Source organism: Musa acuminata, chromosome BXJ3-5 (assembly GCF_036884655.1).
Source record: "Musa acuminata AAA Group cultivar baxijiao chromosome BXJ3-5, Cavendish_Baxijiao_AAA, whole genome shotgun sequence".
NCBI lineage: Eukaryota > Viridiplantae > Streptophyta > Magnoliopsida > Zingiberales > Musaceae > Musa > Musa acuminata.
In genome coordinates, this window is record NC_088353.1 from 25,529,494 (window position 1) to 25,545,129 (window position 15,636).

Below are 15,636 nucleotides of genomic sequence, written 5' to 3' on the forward strand. Positions count from 1 at the left end.
TCAACATTCTTCTTTCTTTTGGAAGAAAATAAAGGTTATTACCAGGGTGTGTACGAGAAACTATAGATTCATTGGATGGTACTTTATCAAAACTTGAATCATGAGACTGGTTTATTTTGCTTTTGCTGCTACCCGGATGACCAGTTTGATAGGATGTGTTTATGTGGATAGATTTTTTTTTTTCTTTATGTAATTTCGTGATTATCATACTTGGGAATCAAAATTTGTGCGCTTGATATTTGTTATCTTTTGATCTTTCGGGTCCATCTGTGTCTTAAACATTTGACTTGATTAGCTTTATATTGTGTCTCAACATCTGCAAAATCACTTTGGATCATCATAATTCTTGAAACTGTCAAATAGTTAAGAAGAATCATCACATGTTTAGATAGTTAAGAAGAATCATCACATGTGTCTTTAAATATGCTCAACAATCTTTATTGTTTTCAAATTTTTACAAATTGGTGGAATCGTTTATTGTTAGCAATGCATCATCACATGTTTGAGGCACGAAGAATGATATTACTGATGACTTGACTAATTCCATGTGGCACTGATGAACTTTCTTGTTGTTATTAGTCTTCTATATCGATGGAGGGAATCCTTAATTCTTAGTGTATTCTCTGTTGCTCACAAATGGGCGCAGCAAAATATTTTCTTCAGGCTGATTTCTTGTGATTCCAACATGAGCAGTGAACAGAAAGAGTTGTGTGATCTAATAATGGTGTGATCAGATTGGCCTTATAGAATCTTTGACATGCAACTCCATGATTTTACCGTCAAAGGGTTTTTGATGTGGTGACCATGGTGCAAGCATTTGGAGTATTTTTGAGCCTAAAAGCCAGTGAACTTGAGTGCTACCAAGAAGTTGGTTAACCTATCGAGGGGGAGATACCGGAAGGGAACAGCAGGTGAAAGAGACGAAGTTTCCAAGTGTTTGTCATTTGACTTGTGAGTTGAAATTATATTATTGTTTCGTCTTGTTTGCTTCCATTTCATGCTGTCAATTTTGACCATAAAGAAACAACTTGTGGTATATCTGAGAATTCTCTTTCTAGAATGCAAAAGTAATTCGAGTTGTAATAACAATATTTGTTGGAACTGTTTTCCTTAGATTAAGGTATGTATCATTTGACAACTTGGGTTGGGTTGCTCAAGTGGAATGCCATGTTACCTTTCGCATTAGAATTCAATAGAGGTTTAGTTGGGACACTTGTAATATTTATCTTACTCAAATTATACAATCGGGTCATGGTTGTTGTTGGTCTTGATTTTGAAGATTGAGAGCTAATGCACATGTACCCGCAAATGTTTCTCACTTGGTATCAAAAATCAGTAATAAAATACTTGTGAACATGATCATCTAACACGACACTACAATAAAAGAATAGGCACAAAACACAAATAAAAATAATAATCATTTGATGGGAATTACATTAAAATGTAATTATGAGTATAACTTGTTGGTCAGCTGCTTTGAAGCTTAACTAGCACAACATGCAGAGCGATTTGACGAGTTCAAGGCAGAAGAATGGACTAAAAAGAAGCCATCGGACTGTGGGCTCTGAAGTCGAACTATGATGAAACCATGGGCGATATGAGGGCTGAAAACACGGGATAGAGAAAGAGAAGGAAGAACAAAAACCGTATGCCAACAACTTCCAAGGTAGGAGGGAAACTAGTGAAGAAGAAGAAGAAGAAGTGAGATCACCACCCTCCCGCCCACCAACTCCCCCCCCCATGCTTGCTTGTTTTGCTCCCACCACCCACAGGATCGATTGAAAGAGTTGCCAAGTGGGCCATAATATTTACTCGAACCAGATTTAATTCCTCTAAATTTTCTTGGTTCTGAGTCGATCGTGACGATCCTCTTTCTACTCCATGCCGTGACCCACAGAAACCAGCTTGAGATGGTTCCACGTACATTTCCTTGGAGGTAAATTATGAGTATAATAACAATTAATTTTTTTTAGGAAAAAAAAAAAGAGAAGAAAGACAAAAAGATTAATCGCAAGAGGTGGGTTGGGCCCACATCTCTTTTTTTTTACACTTTTCTCTGATGGGATTTCCTGTATCTCTGCCTATAAATGGGGGCAGTGCTCACCAAATCCTCCCCACCCAACTCGATCGAGAGGGATGGGAAAGTTCTACACCCTGGCCGAGGTTTTGACGCACAACTCCCCCAAGGACTGTTGGCTCATCATCAACGGCAAGGTTTGTACCCATTCGGGTCACCTCTTCATCCATCTTTTCTCTGAATCTGAGTCGCTTTGTCTTTTCCCCTTTCTACTCTCTTTTTATCGGATTAAGGGACGCCTGTGTCCATCTATTATTCGTTTCTCTAGGAAATGAATTACCCTTTTGAAACTTTCGATGTGAATTCTAGTAGGCTGTGGATTTTTGGGTTGCCTTTGAAAACCCTGTACATTACAACTAGTGATAAGCTCGAAATAGGTTATGAAAGTGTCAAAAATGTTTACTTGAAGACGTTCGATAAAGATAAGCATGGCCTTTAATCCCGAAAAAAACACATGTCTTTTGAGGTCTCTAACAATTTATCCGACTTCTCCTAAAAGTAATCCTTTGGGTTTAGTCTTACCTATTGTTCTTGTTGACATTCCGAGTAACTGGATAGAGTTGGTCAACAAATGGTCAAAAATAAGAAAGATTAAGGATGCTCGCTCGCTACATGGTATCATTCTGATACAATAACCTGATATCAAGAAAGTGGCATTTTAGAAAGTTGTGCTCATCCTCTAAATCCAAATAGTGGAATACAATATATATGCAGAGGGTGCATCTAATGGATGATACCAATTCTGTTTCAAGTTTGTATGCGACTGCAAAATAATTAAAAGTAGGCTAGAGATGTGCTGTTGACTCTAGCATTACGAATACGGTATGCATAAAGAAAAATATGACCACTGACATGGTTCACTTTTCGGAAAAAATAAATAAATAAATAAATCACGATATTGGTTCCATATCGACATGTTTTTAAATAGGAAGGAATAATATATATTTTTTAATTTCTAATCTTTCCTAGAAAAGATATTGTTAATGTTAATCAGTTTGGTTCTCTTTTAAGCGATGATTTAAATAATTTAAGTGGTGTTGTATTATGTTTTAACCATGTGCTATTTTAGAAATAATTTAAGAATCTTGGTCGGGGAATATAACAAATTAATTTGATAAATATCATATTTTTAGTCGGCAAATATAATTTCTTAAAGTTCTATTAAAACGCATGAAGTTCTGACTAAGATCTTATTCATATTTTTAAAATTCCATTAAAATGTACAAGATGCTTATTTCCATGTGAAAACTGGGTCCATCAAGAAGGCCCTTTTATTTAAATTTGCATGTGATCTATAAATAGAGACAGACAATTGAGATTTATTTAATTATTAAATCAATGTTTTGGCTGCGGTCCTCCACCAAATGATACTCTGATTTGACATACTGTTTTTGCACTTGCGTTGTTGGTAATTTCCTTGTCGAAGTTTGTGTATCATTAGTCGACAAGTTTTGTTGTTCTTGTTGATGTTGGTGCAATATGGATAATAAAATTCCGCAAAGCTTTGTATGATGTGTTGCTAGTGATATAATTTAGTGCTGATATTTTGGGGTTTTAGACCAGCCTGTGGATTTCACTCATCGATGCCGTACCATACGTGAGTCTCGAGGATTAACAGCTAGAAATGATAGGCAAAACCAATTTTCTACCCTTGTCTAGCATTTAAATATTATAGTTTAGCGAAGTAAGGTGTTGACTAGTCTAGCTATTAAAAATTTTGACAGTATTATCTTGAGTTGGCACAAAATTGTTAAATCTTCATGTAGGCCATTTATCCTGAGATATCTAGTTTAAATTAATAAAGATCATGTTGTGAAAGCATTTCTATCAAATTATTAATTTTTGTCCTTAACCATAAGGAAAATATTATTTTAAGAACTGATATCAACAAGGACAATGCTTGCTAAACAATTTGACGGAGTCTATGGCTGCTAGGCATGGGTAGCAAAATGAAGAGGCTGCTAAACCAGCCTATAGTATATTGCAAAACAGTGAATAGGTTTAGAGTAGTAACCTATTTAGAAATCTAGGGTATGTTCAAACCATCAATTACATTATTATGTGAATCTAAACTATTATGCCTATCAAGATCATTTGCAAACTTCAAAAAAAAAAAAAACAATTTTGATGGACCTAATTTTCACATAGGAATGAACCTCTAGTGCTAGGGAACTTTTTTATTTGTAGGCTACTACTTGTTCCAATATTTTACTAGAACTTTCAAGAATTAAGTTTATTGAATGATATATATTTTTTATGGACTTGCTACGTTTATTATATTCTGTGTCTTACAAATTGCAGTACATCAGCTGACGGCAAATGTGTAATATGATTATCAAGCTATATAAGTGGTTTCGATTATGAGTAGCAAATCAACTTGTTTATTGTATGAATCTTCCTTCAAGAAATATTATAACCGAGAATCTTATTCCTCTTACAATCAGAAAACATGTAGCATTAGCGTATGGAGTGAACCACAAACAGATTCAGCGAAGCTAAATAGGAGGAGGTGATGGTGGAGGAAGAATTGGAGAATAAGAAGAGGAAGAAGATGGGGTGTGGGAAGGGGGGGGGGGGGGGGGGGGGGGGTAAAATAGCAGGATCTATTTGGCTTAACCTGTCAGCACTTAATGCTATATCCAAGGACTGACAATTCTCTCTGTTACGTGGACAGACCTAATAGATCTCTGTTATATACCATCATCTGTATTCATTAATGGTGGTGTTGCATTTGCTTAGAGTAGGTTGGTTCTCTTTCATGGTATTGATGTACCTCTGTTCAGGTTTTTGACGTCACTAAATTCTTGGAAGATCACCCTGGAGGAGAGGAGGTTCTTTTGGCATCAATCGGTAAATCTACCTCTGCTTTATTCAGATCTCTTCATGTGGCTACCATGTGAGCTCATAAGTAACACAACTCATGTTGGAAATGCCATTCCTTTGTCAGGGAAAGATGCAAGTGATGATTTTGAAGATATCGGGCATAGCACCACCGCCAGAGCAATGATGGTTGAGTACTGTGTTGGAGAGATTGATGTTGCAACAATCCCTAAGAGGGTCAAATACACACCTCCCAAGCAGCCTCACTACAGCCAGGACAAGACGGCCGAGTTCATCATCCGCCTCCTCCAGTTCTTGGTTCCGTTGGCCTTCTTGGGATTGGCTGTTGCCGTGAGATTCTGCACGAAATCGTCGTAAATTGTTCTTTAGTTTGCATTCAGTGAGAGAGTGATGTTGTGATCTCCTGTGTTGCCCCCAGATTCGGATACTATGGTTTGACCATCAAGTGTTTGCTTTTAAGCCTCACTAATGAAGTCGTTTGTGTTGGTGCTGTGAGAAGATAAATAATGTATTTTATTCAAAGCCAAAACGACATGTCCACAACCAACAAGTTAACGACAGACACAACTCAACTCGATGACACTGAACTCAGATGGCGGAAGACTGAAACCGCGGCTGCAACGAGGCATCTCTGTCACTCACGCACGTACGTCTCTCGTATTCGAGCCCATGGCACGAATCCATGGAGCGGCTCAATTGTTGCAGCAGCGGTAGAGAACGAACTTCTCCATGGGGCGCTTGCACTCGGCGCAGACCACCTCCTCCTTGATCCTGCCGGTGTCGCCCGGGAGGATGAGGCGGGTGCAGTGCTCATGGGTGTGTAAGGGCAGCAGCGCCTCGGTCAGCGCGGGGACGAACCCCTCCTCCTCCACCTTCCCCTTCCACGAGTCGAACTGGCTGAGGCAATCCACGATCATCTTCCCGTGGGCCTTGACCATCTCCATCGATCCCCGGCTGACGATCGCCCACCCCTCGTCGCTGCCGTCGAAGCTCAGCATCGTCATCACCTCCAGCATGATGGGGTCGTTCTCGATCGTCCGGCCGTGCTGCATCTTGGAGTACCACATGCTCTCCAGGCGCACCCAGAAGAACCACACCATCACCGGGTCCTGCCAGTAGCCGCTCAGCTTCTCGCTGGCGATCACCGAGATGGCCTTCCTCACCCGATCCTTGGGGCTGCTCTTCCCCACGTACACCATTTCGATCGGGATCTTCGCTTCCTGCGACACGCGCCTCATCACCATCGTGAACCTCCTTATCCACTCGATGTCCTCTCCTCCATACAAGCAAACATGGCGGCCTTCTCTTACCTTCAACATCAATGACCAAAAGATGAGAGACGTGCAGCAGCACTGTATCAGTAAATGAAGCCTTAGTGAGCAGCTAATTCATACCCAGGCAAGCATGTCAGGATCGATATCGTCGACCATGAACTCGAGTCGCCAGGTTTCTTCCTTCCACAGGGCCAACTCCCTGTTGCTGGTGAAGGGGAAGGCCAGGCTTCCCCAAATCCACATCATGTGGAGGGCATTAGGACACACGACCTTCCCTTGCGGGTCCAACACTACCATCAATGGCCTCTTGTCGAAGTGCCACTCATTCCGTATGTACTTGACCGCCGCCGGCTCCAGCAGCGAAGGGTGGTGCAGCGAGTACCACGGCATGGTGGAAGCCAAGCGGTTGTAGGTCTCCTCCTTGGCGTTGGTCCAGGGTGCGTGCCTATCGATCACCGGAAGCCAGACGACCTCGTAGGGCCTGTCCAGCTTCCCCTGGTACGTGTCGTTGTATATCTGGATGAGAACGAGGAGCTCTTCGTGGCTGATGTCAAGGTCGGAGATGAACAGCATCACAATCTTCCTCCTCAGCACGTCGACGCTGACTCTTCGCTTCGTGTCACCGTCAAAGAGCGGCAGATCGTCCTTGGAATAGATCAGCGCCCTCAGGATTTTGTTGTTATCGATGTGCACGGTCTCGAACAGGCGCACCAGCGTCTGGTACGCTTCGAGGTGCTTCTTCTCACCTGAATCAAGAAACATGAACGAACTAATTGTTGGTCCGTGACCGTACTTGATTAGAAGCGGAAGGCTGTTCTTAGCTCTGACCAATATGTCGATTGCAGAGTTCGAGTTGCTTGGTGAGGTGTTCGTGGATGCTTCTGACTTTATGGGCTAAACTTGATAGCTCCCACACTTCGGTGGTGGAGGTTATATGCCTGGCAATCAGGGGGAAAGGGGATCATGGCACGTCCTGATCCGAGAAGTGTTTCATGGAGGTGAGTGACAGAGATTACTCATGGCCGGGGCCTATGAGAGCAACGATCTGGGAAGCACAAGCCACCACGCTCCTGATGGTCCAGTAGACGGCAGTGGGGATATGCGCCAAGGCCATGTCCATGTCGGGGTTGTCAGGCGAGATGTACTCGGACGGAAGCTCCTTGAACTGGATGATGCACTTGGTGACATCCAGCATCGCCTTGATGAGGTTGCTGAGGGCGTCGAATCGGGGCTTGAGGGCGTCGGTGTGCTCCAGAATGTCCGGCAGCTGCTTCAGCAGCGCCACCGATTTCGCCAGCGGATTGACCTTGTGCAGCTGCGCCGTCAGCCAGAACTCCCCGTAGCTCACAGCGAACGCGGCCAGCGCGATCACAACCTTCGCGTCCCAAGTATAGTTCGCCAACGAGTTGAACAGGGCCATCGTCGTCGCGTGCGCGTCGCCGCCGCCGGAGCACTTGCAGGAGATCTGTAGATCTCCATCATAAATCCTACTCACACGCTGTCTCAAGAAGAAGAAAGCTCAGACGAAGCTACGCCAGCTGCTTTACCTCACAAGAAATCCTGTGGACGGTGTACGCCAGCGCTTCGAGCATGGCGACGACTTCGACATGGTGCACCTTGTCCTCCACGAGCTCCGCCGGAGCCTGTGGCGTCTGCTCGATCGCCAGACCACACAAACACAAGGTTGTGTCAAGCAAGATGGAAGCTTTACATCACAACACACAAGCTTACCACAATCACAGTCGGGGTAGCCCGTTGCAGTATGTCCTCGACGAGGCGCAAGAGAGGCCGTGCGTCGACATCGCGGCCGTCAGGGGAGTGGGTGCCGAGGATTTGCTTCAACACCACGCTGTCGTCAGACGCCGAGAAGAGGTGGCGATCGCCCTTTATGGCAAGCATCTTCGTCGCTGCCGCGGCTGCAGGGGACGCCATGATTTTCGTGACAGAGGAACTCAACACGACGAAGAGATCAAGCTCGCAGGGGCTGTGGAGTGTGACTGCTTATATGTATAGATGGCACGGAAGGAACACGTAGAATAAAGGAGGGAGGAGGAGGACCAACAACTTTGCTTGATGGAGCACAAGTGAACCAACTACCTTGCTTCGCGGTCGGGGCTTCCATGGAAATCTGCAGGCAACGAACCTAATTGGTAGATTTGGGCACATGTGGGGGCACCCGAGCAGCGCTTTAAAGTCCTAAAGTGACGCCTCGTGATTCGTGCACCGAATCCAGGCCCATCTCTCTTTGCCTAATGCATGGAGTTATCGTAAGACTTTGTGCTTCCAAAGAACAACATGCAAGCGTATCAGCTTACTTTGGATAGCTAATACTCATCGATGAAAGGGCATATACATATACATATACGTATACATACATATATATATATATATATATACATATATATATATATATATACATATATCCTTGTTTTTTGATTGAATGGAAAGCATATTTATGTTAATAATACTTAAAATGTCTACCATCTTGTTCATGTTTGTCAGAATTTAATTGGATCCTTTCAATATTATTGACAATGTAATTAAAATATTTATTCTGGTATCATAGCTCTGTTTTTTATTCCATTCGGTGCAATGTTTTTTTTTATTTATTCAATCGGACCATCCATTTGGGATTTATGGACTCAATTGAATTATGAATCCAGGTAACTCAACGGAAATCATCATCATGATATGAAACTATGTCATAAATTTAAAACTTAAATTTCATGCTTAATTAATTAATATTTTCGTTTATATTCCTCTTTAGTGTTACCTTCGAACGAAATGTTAGCGAACAAATATATCGTGGCTGATGAGTTAGCCCGACTAGGTTCGTGGGTCGATGTCGGGAGCTTCCTATAAAGTAAGCTGGATGATGAGGTGACTGTGCCCTTGGGAAGGAGTGCGAGTGGGCATTGGTAGGGATTCGGGTCGGTTGACTGTTCTCCTTTGTGTAGTGGATGGCATCCCTTGGGTTGAGACGCTCGTCGCTCACGGATGGTCGTTCACCTGCAAAAACGATCTTCGTCGGGTGATTCCCGACTTTGGCTCCTTCGACAAACAAGTTAGTAAGGGATTTAATTACCTTCTTATTTTTTCCTTCCCCTCTTGCCGGACGCCGACCAAAGGCTTTTATACTATTGTGTTAGGGTCGGTTGCACGTCGGTTCGGTGTGGCTGTTGACCCTTGTGGGATGGGATGACGTTTCTGACCCGTTGGCGTCTTGGGGATGTCTGAGCGGCGTCATACGGCACCGTCCCGAGCTCCCGGGATGGTCGCGTCGTATAGTGTCTTGGTACGGAACCCGACTTCGCGTGCGTCATGGGATTCTGACGACATGCGACATCGGATCTTGATATCGATTGTGACTTGACATGTGACGTTGACGGTACCTTATCTGAGGCCCAAAATATGCCCTATCACGAAGTAGGAACATAATCATTTGATGCGTCTACTCACACTAACTTAAGGATAATTATAATTATTCCATTAGGTCGACTTAAAATGATGTCATCTAGTGGTGGAAAAGGATCCACATATGGATGGAACAAGTCATATCATGTGGAGCGATGTCTCACTTTGCAACTCACTAAGGTCTAATTTTATGTACATTAATTATCGACGAGAATGTTAATACACCAATTTTAGTCTCACCTTGAATTGGATTGTTAAATTTTGGTAAGTCTCTTATTATTAACTTGGACTTTAACGTTTTCTGTTAATAAATAGTTCAGGCTCGATGGATTAATGGATCAGTTGTTCGATTGGATGGATCATGACACCATATATTTTTCAAAATTACTTGGTGCTTAATTAATAATTATGCAAACGTTCATTCCTTATATTGGTTGGATTTAGTTTCATGGAGCCTAACAATTCCCTAATAGTTTAAATTCATGGGACTTGTGATAATAATCCTATTAATTTGTTTTTAATCGATATTAAAGCACATTTACGATTTATATTTGTGTTCCTTTTCCATATTTGTTCTTGGAAGAGATATAATCAAATTTTGGCAACAGGCATACAATGGAGATGGCATACAACAAAAGCTGAAAATTAAAGTTACTGCTGCCTGAATGAAAAGAAATGCTTAGACAAGATTGGGTTACGGATGTCAGCGTACCACTAATTCCAAATCCTGCAAAAGCATAAGACTCCACCTCGGTTAGAATGATTGCTGTTCGGTCGTAAAGTCCATCTGTTGGTGCCGATTAGGAACACAACTTCCATTATGAATTCTTTATTTATCTCAATAAATTTGAATTAAGAAATGAACCGTAAATGTTCTTACACAAGTTGCAAATGCTTTACGTTCATATAAATAAATATTCATTCAAACTAAAAACTCTATGTAGTTGAATGTTCTTACACAAAGTTGTAAATGCTCTATGTTCAAATAGACGTAGCATATAAGATTTTTTTAAATATATGAGTAAATCTCTTTACTTTGAAAAGATTTTTCTAACCATATGACGAGGGCTTGTTTTGGTGCGGTCGGCTTGTCATGCCCCTCAAAATATCGATAATATTAAAAAATTTTCAACACAAATCCATCTAGGATCCAAACAAACATTTGAGGTCACTAAGAAAACATTCAGATAAAAAATTCACCTCTATAATCTACAAATTTATAAACCTTGTGCAGTTAATAAACATACAACACATCACTCGATGATTCATAAAATATGAACCCAACTCATCAAAATAATAACCACAACATAAATTCACAAGTGTGGGAGTCTATATAGTCACAAAACCAATGTTTACCATAAGCTCATATCGTTACACGAATTAAACTTAACATTTTAGAATCCTAAACATGAGAGGTCGTTTAAACTTATACAAAATCCATAAGTTTAGATTCATCGTCAACATTTCATTAGATGCAGAGTGTGCTTATACAACAAAAACATATATACTAATAAAGATCTGCCCAAAATCTTTTACCTTTCCATTGTCTCAGCCCAATCTTAACATTTAAGCAAGCGACAAGCTATCCTGAAAAATTTATACAGCAACGGGATGAGCATATAAAGCTCAGCAAGTGACTAACATATCTATGGTAAAAGAGGGCAATTTCCAAACAAATAAGGTTTCAAAATGCAAGGCAGAATATAAGAATTCATAGATGTAATCTCATTAGGTGCATAATCACAAATGTCATTTCAATCAAACATATTTGGTTCATAACAGAAGGAGCATAGAGTAATTGGAGCATATCAATAGCGTATGAAATGTTCCGGAGCATATCAACAATATATGGAACATTTCGAAGCATAACAATAGCAAATGAAACATTTTGGAGCATATCAAAGGCGTATGAAATGTTTCGGAGCATATCAATATAAATGAAACATTTTGGAACATATCAATGGCGTATGGACCATTTCGGAGCATTTCAAAGAACGAATACGAAACAGAAGCTCAAACGTCGAATTTGACATTGCATTCATATCATTCTTATCCAAAGCATGTATAGAAACACATAACCAAAGCTCTGGATACCATATCAAATATACAGAAGGTGAAGTGGGACTATAACATAATATGGTACATCCATTTCTGAATGACCACCAAACATTAGTCTCCCACGTCTAGGAGATCTCCCATGTTTGGGAGCTCCATCCACCCACGTCTAAGTGAAGTCATAAGGGCCGACAGAGCATCACAGGCTCTATGCATAACTCCCTTCACCATTTCTGGCAAAGGTTTACAATATCCCACAAACACCAAAGTACAAAAGAATAGTATGAATAATAAATAGCATATATCGGAAGCATATGCGGAACAATAAAACGTACATGTGCCTTTACGAGTTAATACGAGTTAAGCAATAATCTTTCACAATTGTATTCATATTTGAAAGGAAATGAAAGCAAGAGCACACACGGAATCCAAGCAATCACATACAGCTTAATTCAAATATGAAGGTTAGATGAATTCGATATCGAAAGGAATGAAACTAGAATAGGCACATATCGAAAGCAAATGTGGAACAATGGGATATACATATGCCTATATGAGTCAATGTGATATAGCATAAACGTTACATAACATTTTTCAAGAATATAAATAATTTATAGACAAGAGCAAATCAGAATTCAAGCATTAATATAAGCCTCAATTGAGTGAAGGGAACTGAATGAAATCTATTTCCAAACGAATGAAAACAGAATATGCGAAATCGATCAAAGCTCGATTTTTTACAGAATTCGAGAGGCACATTGGATAAATACTTCAAATTATCAATTATGCTCTAATACCCTTAAGAAAGCTATTATCGAAAGATATATCCATCTATTTTCTGATGAAATAAATTTCGTACCAATCAAGGTTTCCAACAAGGAGTTACCATTGATTTAGTAACCGAAGGTCAAAAACAAAATCACTGTTTTGCAGAATTCATAAGGTTAGATTCAACAGATAACAGGATAGGCATTTGAATTCCAAATTTTTCAATCTATATGTCAAAAGAAAGGTCTATAAGTATAGTTTCGAATAAAGTTAGTTTAGTACAAATCAAAATTTCCAACAGGGACTTATAGGTATTTTAGTATCAAAAGGTCAGAAATTTTGATCCCTATTTTGTAGCATCTATAGGCTCATTTGAAACAGACGTTTGGGTAAGTATTCGGTGTCTAAAATCTTCAAAATCAGTGTCAAAAGAAAGATATAAGAGTCTAATTTCAAACGAATATGGTTTTGCACAAATCCACATTTGGAGCTAAAAATTATAGCTGAAAAATTGTATATGGGTTAGTTTACCGAAAAATTCTAGATCCATGGTTTTATGTCCAAAGAGAGAAATATCAGGTTCTAAGTAGAAATCTTTCAGATTATTCAGAATCAATATAAGAACAGAGACTAATATTTCTATAGGATGGGGTTAGAACACTTGCCTTTAAGAATTATGACCCCAATTGAGAAGATTTGAGTAAGAAACCTCAAAGCCCCCAAATATCTCTTCTTCTTCTTCCCCCTAATTTTCCTTCTTCTTTCTCTCTTTCTCTCTTCTTCTCCCACGCAGCTGCCTTTTTAGGTATCTTGAGAACGAAGGCAGGGAGGCTTAAGCAGTGGGTTTTGTAATTTTATGCATTTTGTAGTTTAGTCCTTGCATTATTATATTTATGATTAGGTCCTTAGGGTTTACATAAAGATCCTCAGATTTTTCTTTTTCTTTTTGAACAAATCCCCAAATCTTATGAATAAGTTCTCAGATTTATACTTTAGCTCTTTTATCAAATTTAAAATAGATACTTACATTACAACTAGAAACTTATACGAAAATTTAGAAATGGGGGATGTTACACTCTCCCCCCCTTAAAAGAAAATTTTAGTCCTCTAAATTTATCATACCTCTATCGATGAAAAGACGAGGATAAACTTTTTTCATTTCCTCCTCTAGCTCCCAGGTTGTTTCCTCTCCAGAATGATGTCTCCAAATTACTTGAACTAAAGGGATGATCCGATTCCTTAGGATCTTTTCTTTCTTATCAACAATCTGAGTGGACTCTTCCACATAAGATAAATCTTTATCGATCTCCATCTGCTCGTACTTAATGATATGAGAAGGATCAGATATATACTTCCTAATCATCGAAACATGAAATATATTATGGATATGACACAATGATGGTGGCAAGGCAATCCTGTAAGTGACAGAACCAACCCTCTCAAGAACCTCAAAAGGTCCAATAAATCTTGGGCTTAACTTTCCTTTCTTCCCAAACTTTATAATGCCTTTGGAAGGGGAGACCTTTAAGAATACAAAATCTCCGATTTCAAACTCAATAGCTTGTCTTCTATTGTCAGCATAACTCTTTTGACGACTCTGAGTAGTTTTTAACCTTTTCCTTCTAACTTTTATTTTCTCAGTAGTTTCTTGTACTTTGTCCGGTGCTAACAACTTTCTGTCACCAACTTCCTCCCAACATATAGGTGTTATGCACTTTCGTCCATATAAAGCTTCATAAGGAGCCATCAATGATAACTATTATTATAAGTGAACTCAATAAGTGAAATATCTTTATCCCATTCACCTTTCCAATCCATAACATAGGCTCTAAGCAAATCCTCAAGTGTTTGAATTATTCTTTCTGACTGACCATCAGTCTGAGGATAATATGCAGTACTAAACTTGACTTTAGTGCCCATAGATTCCTGTAATTTGCTCTAAAATCTAGAGAGAAATCTGGAGTCTCTATCAGAGATGATCTCTTTTGGAATACCATGAAGTCTTACTATTTCATTGACATATAAATCTGCAAGTCTATCAAGCGAATAAGTCATATTAATTGGTAGGAAATGTACGGATTTTGTTAACCTATCAATGATAACCCAAATAGCATCATGCTTCCTAGAGGTTCTGGGTAATCCTGAAACAAAATCCATGATAATACATTTCCATTTCCATTCAGGGATATCTAAAAGTTGCAACAACCCTCCAGGTCTTTGGTGTTCTACTTTGATTTGCTGACAAGTCAAACATTTCGAAACATACATTGCAATTTCCTTCTTCATGCCTTCCTACCAATAATGACTTTGGAGATCTCTATACATCTTAGTGCTCTCAGGATGCATGGTGTACTTTGAAGTATGACTTTCCTTTAGGATTTGATTCTTGATATCTGGTTCATTTGGTACACATACTCTCTCCCTTGTTGAATCTCGAATTTTGATGATAAAAATCAATTGATGGGTTAATTGATCTAATCCATATTATTGAGTTAAGTGTGCAGGATTAACTATGATAACCAGAAAACATAAAGCAAGAATACCGGAGTCAAGTTCGATGGACATTTAAGAGTCCGAAGAATCGTCGGAGATGCTGCAGGAACCAACCGAGAAGAAATCGGGAACTTGTCGGAGTATTCGGAAGTTCACCGAAGAGATCGTCAGAGGTTCGCGGAGATCACCGAGAAGGCTCGGCTACTCGTTGAAGTCATCACAAGATCGGGAGCCTGTTGGGAGTCCGTCGGAAGAAATCCGAGGGCATATCGGAAGTCCGCCGAAAGTTCGTCGGAAAGCTCGTCGGAACAAGACTCGACGTTCGCAGTTGAAAACTTGCTTGGGATGTTTTTAGTTATGTAGTTCACATGTAATTAGGATTAGGATTAAAAGATAATCCTATATCCTGGTTAGGGGCCAACTGGGCCCAAAATTAGGCTTGGTTTGGGCTGGACTTAAAGCCCAACTAGTAAATCGAAGTGTCTGGCGGTGGCACCGCCCAGCACCCGAGAGCTAGGCGGTGGCATCGCCAATACACTGTTAGTGTCAGACACTGACAGGCGGTAGCACCGCCACCGACAGGCGGTGGCACCGCATACATCGGGAACCAAAGAGAATTCAAATTTTGGAGCCCAAATTTGAATCCTCTTGAAGCCTATAAATACCCCTCAATTCTCAACTGAGATCACAACTTTTTGAGAAGCAATAGATTGA

The 15,636-nt window shown here is 40.2% G+C and overlaps 2 protein-coding genes across 3 annotated transcripts; one reads left to right on the forward strand and one right to left on the reverse strand.

Moving 5' to 3' along the window:
* Positions 1 to 2,083: 2,083 nt before the first annotated feature.
* LOC135637759 (cytochrome b5-like) lies at positions 2,084 to 5,383 on the forward strand. Its single transcript, XM_065150529.1, has 3 exons — positions 2,084 to 2,214; positions 4,861 to 4,927; positions 5,025 to 5,383. Exons 1-3 carry the CDS (start codon positions 2,137 to 2,139, stop codon positions 5,273 to 5,275), a joined length of 396 nt encoding a protein of 131 aa, XP_065006601.1. The 5' UTR covers positions 2,084 to 2,136; the 3' UTR covers positions 5,276 to 5,383.
* A 22-nt stretch (positions 5,384 to 5,405) lies between these two features.
* On the reverse strand, positions 5,406 to 8,180 carry LOC135637758 (protein SIEVE ELEMENT OCCLUSION B-like). Of its 2 annotated transcripts, none has more exons than XM_065150528.1 (6): positions 7,927 to 8,180; positions 7,740 to 7,844; positions 7,209 to 7,657; positions 7,021 to 7,130; positions 6,313 to 6,938; positions 5,406 to 6,228 (listed from the first exon to the last, which is right to left on the reverse strand). In XM_065150528.1, the coding sequence occupies exons 1-6, from the start codon at positions 8,122 to 8,124 to the stop codon at positions 5,611 to 5,613; spliced, it is 2,106 nt and encodes a 701-aa protein (XP_065006600.1). In that variant the 5' UTR covers positions 8,125 to 8,180; the 3' UTR covers positions 5,406 to 5,610. The 2 variants fall into 2 exon arrangements, with proteins under 2 accessions (XP_065006600.1, XP_065006599.1); XM_065150527.1 differs by having other exon boundaries at positions 7,924 to 8,179.
* Positions 8,181 to 15,636: the final 7,456 nt, after the last annotated feature.

Coding starts and splice junctions, on each gene's coding strand:
- LOC135637758 (XM_065150527.1), bottom strand. CDS start 8,124: ATGGCGTCCCCTGCAGCCGCGGCAGCGACGAAGATGCTTGCCATAAAG. Junction 7,658..7,739: donor TCCACAGGATTTCTTGTGAG/GTAAAGCAGCTG, acceptor GGAGATCTACAG/ATCTCCTGCAAGTGCTCCGG. Junction 6,229..6,312: donor ATCCTGACATGCTTGCCTGG/GTATGAATTAGC, acceptor TTGATGTTGAAG/GTAAGAGAAGGCCGCCATGT.
- LOC135637759 (XM_065150529.1), top strand. CDS start 2,137: ATGGGAAAGTTCTACACCCTGGCCGAGGTTTTGACGCACAACTCCCCC. Junction 2,215..4,860: donor GGCTCATCATCAACGGCAAG/GTTTGTACCCAT, acceptor ACCTCTGTTCAG/GTTTTTGACGTCACTAAATT. Junction 4,928..5,024: donor GGTTCTTTTGGCATCAATCG/GTAAATCTACCT, acceptor TTCCTTTGTCAG/GGAAAGATGCAAGTGATGAT.